Source organism: Antrostomus carolinensis, unplaced genomic scaffold (assembly GCF_000700745.2).
Source record: "Antrostomus carolinensis isolate BGI_N321 unplaced genomic scaffold, ASM70074v2 scaffold36806, whole genome shotgun sequence".
Classification (NCBI taxonomy): Eukaryota; Metazoa; Chordata; class Aves; order Caprimulgiformes; family Caprimulgidae; genus Antrostomus; species Antrostomus carolinensis.
The window spans coordinates 16,575-25,713 of record NW_010324592.1 but is presented as its reverse complement, the minus strand read 5'-3'; the positions used below and the strand labels follow the sequence as shown (position 1 = coordinate 25,713).

At 40.0% G+C, this 9,139-nt stretch overlaps 1 protein-coding gene across 1 annotated transcript; it reads left to right on the top strand.

Moving 5' to 3' along the window:
• The first annotated feature begins 2,020 nt into the window (after window positions 1-2,020).
• On the top strand, window positions 2,021-6,264 carry GJD4 (gap junction protein delta 4). Its single transcript, XM_010170988.1, has 2 exons — window positions 2,021-2,084; window positions 5,084-6,264. The coding sequence occupies exons 1-2, from the start codon at window positions 2,021-2,023 to the stop codon at window positions 6,262-6,264; spliced, it is 1,245 nt and encodes a 414-aa protein (XP_010169290.1).
• Window positions 6,265-9,139: the final 2,875 nt, after the last annotated feature.

The window sequence follows — 9,139 nt, the reverse complement described above, 5'->3', positions numbered from 1 at the left end:
ATTCCTGACTCTATTTTTGACAAAGGATGTTTAACCAGGAATACCTTCGCATCTCAGCATAATTTATATCTTGGCCATTTGCATATTTTCTCTGTTCCCTTCCTCCAGCTTTCTCTCCTTCCCTTACTTGTCCTTACATGCACACAACTCTGAAAAAAAAAAAGGGGGAGGATGGGGAAATGAAGCTAAAACCATCATCATACACCATAAATAAAACTCAGTAACAGAAGAAATGGTTGCTTGGCAAATATTTTACATAAAACAATTCTGAAACCAAGAAAACTACTGTAATTACTACTGCAGCTAAAAATCTTGTTACTCAGTTACTGGATAAGGAGTTTTTAAGTGCCACCCTTTCAAACTCCACTTTTAGGGTTCCCTTAGGATGGGGCTCACCACAGAAAGGATGCTCAGTGTGTTCTGCCAAGGTATCACACACCCTCTGAGCAGAGAGCTGGGGAGAAATGATCTTTGTACAGTTATATTTTACTTTATTAATTGATTAATTTTACCTTTTTTCCAGGTAAGACATGTTCAGTCATAAAGCCTAGTATAGTCACAGTGACCGTAAGTACCTCATGCAGTACGAGCACACAGCTCCCTGTCTGAGCTGACTCGTTTTGCCACCCCAGGAACGGAATCATGGGCTGAAGCAAATGAGCAGGGCTGCAGGGACAGTCCTGTGCCTGGACTGCCAGCAGCCCCAAAGTGCTGGGTTGTCATGACATCACTTTTCTCCCTTGCTGTATCACATGCAGGCTCATTCTTCTGCTGTTTTTCTAGTTATTGATAAGATTTCCTGACAATAGTTGTACATATTATGTTTGTCCCTATTACAGTATAGACTAAAAAGGACAGAGTAACGTCCCATAAGTAGTTGAACAATGAGTGGAAAATGGTAGCAGACTATTTTCCTCAAGGTAGTCGAGTATGATAGAGGTAAGGAAAGAACAGCTGAGAGTCTTATTTCCATCCATGCTTTTTCCCCAGGGTAGAGTGCAGCCACACGTTGTGAAGGTCTGGCTGTGTGACTGCCCCGACAGCCAAGGAGTGTGTACCCCGCGGGTGTCCTCCTCCGGGGAGGCAGCTCCTCCATCATTGCTGCAGAGGTTTGCTGGAGCTTCAGATTGCTGGGCAATCAGCCCTAGGATCTTTTGAGTGAGGTCCAGAGCACCAAGCAGAAAGTAGTGATACAAATTACAAGTAAGTGACTTGTGGCATCTTGACAACCAGCCTCCTTTTTTTTTTTTTTTTTTTTAAGCTTTTTTCCATCATGCCTACAGAGAGGCTCAGCCCGCTGCCTGCCTCAGCACACAGGAGAAAATTTGGTGGGGCTGTGATTGACAGGGCCATGGTGTCCTGTCAGGGAGGCTATGTTTTAGAAATAGTTTAGTTTCTTTGGGAAATTGCAATGGGATAGCTTCCAGTAAGCTGCACTGAAAGTGCCTTTCAAACATAGGGATGCTCATCCTCTTCCATTCCCTTTCCTTCTATTAGCCATTTGCAATTTTCATGGGGAGACAGAGAGGTGTCTGTTATTTCCCAGTCTATGCTTTTCTTCCCTCTCTCCCCTCTCCCTGTGTTTCACCACTGAAATATCTCAGCAATGCCAGGAGGCTGGTATGCCTGGGAAGGGTAAGAATAGTCTACAATGGCAGAGATTGCTCCTGTTGTTGTTTGTCTGTTTGCAGTTGTCTGGACAGAGGATCCACGAAAGAGGTAGGAGCAATTGGATCTGAGAAGCTAGAGCTTTTGCAAGACAAACTGTTAAAGCCTGCAGAAGATTTGTTCCAACATGCAGAGCTAGCAGTCCTGTTCAAATCATCAAAAAAAGCCCTCATCAATACATTACTGTGGCTGGGTTTCTCATTTCCATCCTTGACCCATATCAAAAATGCCTTTTCTTTTTTTCCTTTTTTTTTTCCCCCTTCCTGTTTTCCCTTTTTAGGTCTAGTCTTCTTTGGAAATGCCAAAATTATTAGGATATCAGGAGCTGGAAGCGTTGTGAACCCGTTCAAACATGGAGCGCTGGGACTCACTGGGATTTTTGATTGTCACACTCAACTATAATGTGACTATTATAGGTAAGTACTTTAAAAAAGCTCTCTTCTTTCTTTTGCTGCTCCAAATCCTGGAGCCACCTGAGTGTCCTACTGATAATTAACTTTAATTTCTAGCTATCTCTTGGTGAGCCATGCAATTATTTAGGTACATGATATGAGTAGTTAATGTTTTTCTTTTCTTGTTAAACAGATTTCTATTCTCTCTCTGATAGATATTTTCTGAACTTTATATTAAAAATTCTGGCAGGGTTTTCAAATTTGGCTCCTCTTTGTGCCTAAGATTCCAATCATCTCTAATGGCTGTTGTAGGCATCATGGTGAAAACACACAGAAGTAACACTTTATTCACATGACATAAAGTGAGCAGTAGAATGTACACAGTAGCTTTAGTGATGAATTAAAAAGTTTAAAGAAGGAAAACAAAACCCTCCTCTCTTTTGCAGTAAGAAGTTTGTGGTTTATTAATGTTGTGAATTATCATTGCTTTTCATTCGTTATTTTTATAAACGAACAAAGTTCACATGCATTTAAAACCAAAACAAATTACAGTTGTTTTTTCCTCAGCTAACAGTTGCCTGAGTGCTTTTTTTGTTTTCCTTCTAATTTAAATAAGACACTGTTCCTTTTTCATGGGCTACTTTGAGCAAAGTATGAGCCAGAGAAAATTTTCAAGGGTCTTTCAAAGACCTGACACCTCCAGAGACAGCTGCTGTAGTTTGTGCTGTGCATTGCAGGCAACATCCAACTAAGCTGCAGGAGGGACGGTGAAGGGGCTTGTTCTAGTATGCTTAATCAAGACTTAGTCGTTAGAGAAGGTGATGCGTAGAGGGGTTATCTCTAAAATGTGTGTCATACTAAACTACTTCCTAAGAAGCCATTGATTTTTCTTAAGCAGCACTCCCTGTTGTACATGTTCTAATTAAAAATTGATGGTGAAATAGCACATAGTATTTTGAGCTTAATTAAATAATGTGCTTCAAACACTTTGAGGTCCTCACAGAGAAAAAAAGCTACCTAAGTATGAAACACCACTTGCTAAAGATGACTGATTCTGTCCAGCTGGTGTTTTCTATTGACCCATGCTATGTTGAAAAGTGAGTAACAGTACAGCCCATCACCAATATGCAGGATACTGAAAACAAAACTCACTGAAGTTCACATGATTAGAGATCTCTACATATTCAGTACAATAATACGTATCACACAATATTGCATGAATATTTTAGATTCATACCAACTACAGAGAAATAGCTTTATAGGAAATAGAAAAGAATGTTGTTCAAGACAATACCTGTAAATAAGCATATATTTTATAGGAAAAAATGCTTTGAGATCTGGATTCTTAGAATGTGTATTGGTGCTGTTTCACAGACTGACTTTAAAACATTGTGTGCATGTGAGATGTATAATCATTGTTAATGACTTGAGGTTTTCAGTGCATTTCTCAACTATTAATTCCATATAACATACTTCTCTTTAGTCAATGAGTCTTGCTGTTTGTCTGTTTGTGGTTACAACTGATTTCTCAACCATTCCTTAAAGCACAGAATTATCTTATTGCTCTTTCCTGTTTTGTGTTTTGGTTTGTTTTCTTTTTGTTCCTAAGTGTGTTTTTTTCTCTTTTCTTGGCATGTTTTAAAAATATATGAAGTTAAAGCAAGGGATTATTAAATTAAATTACTTTTTCAAAACCATGTCAGGAACCAGTGACAGCACTCAAAAAGAGACTTGAGAAATTCAAGGGCTAAACTTAACTTCATGTGTTTTTTTTCCACGTGTTTGTACAGAATATATTTTTAATTTTTAACAATATCACAGTTTATTTTTAGGCTTTCCTATCCTGCCCAGGAAAAGGATTTATTTTTCTCCTTTTTTCTCTTTCTTCTCCCTTTCTTCTCTCTTTCTTCTCCCTTTTTCTTATTCTTTTCCTTTTTTTTTTTTATTTTTATTAAATGAAGAGCTTTGTCAGTAGTACCACAGTGTGAGTAACTTTTCAAAAAACTTTTAACAAAAACCTACCCCATCCAAAAATCCTCAAAGAAACTATCATGAACTGTCAGCCTCATTCAAGGATATGATATGGAGGGTAACAATGCCTGACCTTTCACTGCTGTTGGTGTAATGGAATACAGATAAGAGCTGATCTTTCGCACCAAAGTGGAGGAGACCAAGCCCTACCTAAAGCAATCATATGAAAGAATTCAGGGAAAGATCATTAAAAGTAAGCAATGTATGAAAATGCCAAACTTGTAAGGCTTCACTTGGTGTTGGCATCAACACAGAAGGGAGCTTCTGCTCTGAAAGGAGAGAGAAGCTGCACACTGAGGTGAACAGAGGTTGGAAAACATGATCAAGATAGGGCAACCAAAGAAGCAGTAGAGAGAAATGGGCAGGGTACACGTGTGCCCATAGAAATGTACATTTGTAGGACATTTTGCATAAGTTTGCTGGTAGCTCCTGTTAACTAGCTCACACTAAATACCAGTCTAGACACAGCAGAGATTTTGTTGACTGTGGCAAACTTTTACAACCAAGAACAAGTTTTATGTCATGAAACAGTCTTTTGTATCTAGAAGAGTTTCACACTGTGTTAACAGAACTATATTATTGAAATAGGACAAAAATCAGGTGCAGGTGAATGTTCCTTCCTTGTTCCTTCCAACAACAAGGAAGGACTGTGAGTGAAATGGGATTATTTGATCAATTGTGAACTCTTTTTGTCAGATTTGAACATGTTCAGAGTGTTTTCATTAGGCTGAAGTTTCAATTGACATGGCTTATTGTATGTCAAACTGTCCAGTCCAAATGAAGGTTATGGAATGTGTCAGCTAACACATTTTCACACAAGTTTCAGTCTTAGTAAAAAAAAAAAAAAAAGCTAAAGAGAAGCTTTTAGGAGAGGAGTCTGATTATAGAGGCTATTTCTTCAGATGTCTTGTGTATAGAAAGAGCATCATTGCATTACATGCCTTCCTTTCCTTCTCAGTGCTCTGACTCTTTTTTCTTACCTTCTCTTCTAGGAAAGATCTGGCTAATGTTAATAATTCTGCTGCGAATGGCAGTGGTAGTGTTAGCAGGCTATCCGCTCTACCAAGACGAGCAGGAGCGCTTCGTCTGCAACACCCTGCAACCAGGATGCTCCAATGTTTGCTATGACTTGTTCTCTCCTGTATCTCACTTTAGATTCTGGCTCATTCAGACTGTGTCTATCCTGTTACCTTATGCTGCATTCAGCATTTACGTTTTGCACAAGGTAGCTATGTACATTGTAAGAATGCACTGTTTGGTGCATGGATGCAAAGGGAATAAGGGTTTATCAAGCCCCAAAGACCTGAAGGAGCTCTGTAGAAGTGCAGTTGTCAATAGATTAGATTGTGGTGCAGAGAACCTAAGGGTCCTGAATTTTTCTGGGGCATATACTCTTCATCTTTTTTTTAGGATGTTACTTGAGGCCGCCTTTGCAGCTGCGCAGTATTTTCTTTTTGGATTTTTTGTTCCTGAGCGCTTTTCCTGCTACCATTCACCTTGTACAAGCACAGTTGACTGTTACATCTCCCGGCCCACTGAGAAATCCATCATGATGATTTTCATCTGGGGAGTCAGCAGTCTATCCTTTCTGCTTAGCCTTGCTGATCTTGTTTGTGCTCTCCAGAGAATGACAGCAAGAAACCCAAAGAAAAAGCTGCTGGCCAACCTCCAGGTAGAGAATGAGTGCATTTTAGGTCTTTCCCCAGTACAGCCTGGTAGCTCTTCTCTACCTCAAAACCAGGACTGTCCAGTATCAAATAGCAGCCAGACCAGTGATGGTTCCTGTTCACTTCTCTCTGAAGAGGAAGATGAAGTTGTTCTTCATGCAGAAGTGGTCTCTCAGCAAACTGCCAGCACTAACCTTAACAGCAATAAGCCCTGTATATTAGAAGATCTTGCTGTTAAGCAAGATAGCACTGAAGAGCCTTTGTGTGCTGGTGACCACCAAGGAACTACATGCAGGCAAGTGAGACCCAGGCTTCAGCAAGACTTCATTAAGGATACGTCCCTGACTTTGAGACCTCAGATCAAATCTCACCTTGGAGTTTCTTCCACTGTAGTTCCGAGCAAGCTTTTAGGATATTACCCTTCAGCTGAGCTAAAAACCCCTGATGCACAATCAAATTATAGCAGTACTAGTTGCTTGAGGTCAAAAAAATCAGAATGGGTATAGAGCTCTGAGTGAACACCTCCCCGTGACCCTGGCAGGACACATCATTGCATCACTGAGGAGGTTCCAATAGTTTCTGCTGGATCCCTTGGCTGAGGTTATGCTACAGAGAGACTCTACTATGCTGTGTTCCTCCATTGAAGAGGAAGCAAAAACCTCAGATAAGAGTTTGAAGGACATTATATTAAGGGAACTGTTCTTTGGAAAACATAACATTTTAATGTTTTTCTGTGTGTAAGTGACTTTATAAAGCTGTAGACTGTTGCTAATGTGACTGACTTGGTTTTCCAGGAGTAAGTGTGAACACTTGTTTAGCCTAACCTAGTTTTATTGCAAAAGATTGAGCTTAGGAAAGACGTGACTTTTAAACACAGTTGTACATTGTCTACTGTCAGAAGGTTAATTTGTCTCCTCATACTAAATCTCTAAGCCCACTCTAAGAAAGGATATTCAAGCAAGAAGAGTAGACAGTGAATAAAATAAAAATATATGTATTGTAGCAAAGTATTAACGTGTAAAAAACCCCTTGGATCTCACTGATTAGAAGGTTATACCTATCCTAATTAGTAACACCATGGCTGTACCTCTCTCTGACCCTGAGGTCAACTGCCACAGTCAGACCATGTCTGAGTTATTTAACTCCATTAACCCCCAAAACAGGGTGGCTGCATCCAGATTAGCTGTTGGTCCTGTGCTCAAGAATTGCTCAGGAGATGACTAGGAGGTGTGGGTCAGAAGTGTGTCAAGGAGTGCTTTAGCAGCTTGACAGTGCAGGGGTCTGAGCTCCAGTGCCCATGCCCTGGGCACTAGTGCAGATGTACGTCAGTGCAAACATCCTGCTGACATGTCTACAAGGTGTTAACGTGTCTCAATCTGAAATAGTCACACCAGGGTCTTGATTTCAGTAGGGGGAATGAGTCACTCGACCCTGTTTTAGGCATCTCTGAAGGTAAGATGAGTCACTTTCTAGGTATACTTATTTCTCCCACAATGTGATTATCTCAGATCTGGGCTTAGGGAAAATGGTTTCTATCCCAAGAGAATGATATAGTGGCAATGTCTATATCAAAGTGCTCACCCTCTTTGTCTGTCAGCGTTCTAATGCTAATAATTTGAAAACATGTCTAAATTGAGTGAATCACAGAAGATTTTATTACTGTCATGCTTTGTGCTGTCAATGTTAATTCTGTTGCATTTACATAAGCACGGTCCAGCACTGAAACACAGCCGTGCGTCAGCTAAATTTTCTTTTAGCTACAAGTCAGTGGGGGGTTGAAGGTTGCATACACCTGCAGATCATCAGTGGGAGTGGATGTGGAGGAGCATGTACTCAGAGAAATGTACTGGTGGTAGTGTCTTACAAAACAGATTATTCAGAGAGCAGCAAGAGCTGGTATTTGTAGACACTACTTGGAGCTAGAGTTGCTACCTCTCCATTTAGACTCATGCAAAGGGGAAAACAGGCACAGACCCAGTCTTGCTCCTACTTTGCTATGTAACAAGTCTCTCTAATGACTTAATGGCTGTCTCCTCTGCAGAACATCAAAGGACAACAGTTTTCACATTGTTCTTTTTCTCTCCTGTGGGTGCAGAAGTCTTTAAGACAGTTTGGCTCACAATGTCTGTATATAATTTTTCACATATGCACTTAATTATCCTCCGTTTTCTGTATCCTGTCAAAAATCAGGTAGCTTAATAGATGGACAGAACTGCTCTTTGGGTTGGGAAGCAGAATTTACTTCTGCCCGTGAAGTACTTTGGGATCCAGAGGTATGCTACAGAGATTTTTAATTACTACCTTCTAAGTAAAGTTTTCCTCTCTATTAGCTGTGTTTGTTTCTTTTATCATAGGTGCTTGTTGTGTGATTTATCATTTCCAGGGTAGGAACAGCATTAATTATTAAACTTTTCGTGGGCAGAAAAACATTAAATATTTAAACCTCTCATCCTCCAAAGCCTCTTTAACGGGATCTGTGCTGATTATACATACCATGACAAAACATTGCAACAATGAAACCTTTTATGATTCATTACATCTTCTCAGCTGTGAGAAGGAATGCAAGGAACAAATGTGGATTCAGTCTATCGTGTACATCCCTCAGTGTGAGATATAAATAGGGTAGGATAATAATAAGTGCATTGTGGCTGGACACAGTTTGCTTTTTTGTGTCTTTAGCTAGACATGTTTTAATGACTAAGGAGTCTTATTTCAAATCAGAAAGATCCTGATTGTGTCTGAAATGGAAAATTAAATTAGTGAACTTCTTCCTTATTCTATTTGTGGTCTCTTGGTGTGAGATCGTGGCCTTTGGTTTGTGTCACTCAGCTGCAGACCTGGCTGCTTTTAGGACTTGTGGACCCTTTGACTCATAATTCAGAGTCAGTGTAATAAGCACTTAATGTGTTTATGAAAACTGCATACTAAAAGAGCAGGATTTCTATGGGCTTTTCACTGTGGAGTCAATAGAAGTTTCTGGCATCAACAACCTGCTCCTAAGGGAATGTCTCCGAGTCTCTTCTAACAACCGTTTCCAAATCACATTTACTAATTACAAACACATGGATTTACAAACTGGGTGGCTCTACCAGTGAAGGAAGACCAAGGGAAGATGTATGAACATGTTTGAACTATTCTGAGCTTCAACAGCTCAAGCAAATGAGAAGAGATCGTTGGCAGGGGCATCCACTGTAGGGAGGAGGAAACAGGAAAGATCTGTTTGAAAGAACAAAGAGGATCACCTCTAATTTCTCCTTATATTCACTATCACTGAATGTTAAGGCACTGTGAAGATGTCTACTTGTCCTAGAAAGAGTGAGTAAAAGAAGTAATAGATGTGGAGCAAGGAAGCAGCAAGATTTTCTTCTCTTTAAGCAAAGA

Bases quoted from the DNA above. Each gene is read 5' to 3' on its own strand.
- GJD4 (XM_010170988.1), top strand. From the start codon at position 2,021: ATGGAGCGCTGGGACTCACTGGGATTTTTGATTGTCACACTCAACTAT. The intron at 2,085-5,083 runs GTAAGTACTTTA...CTTCTCTTCTAG, and splicing joins CTATAATGTGACTATTATAG to GAAAGATCTGGCTAATGTTA.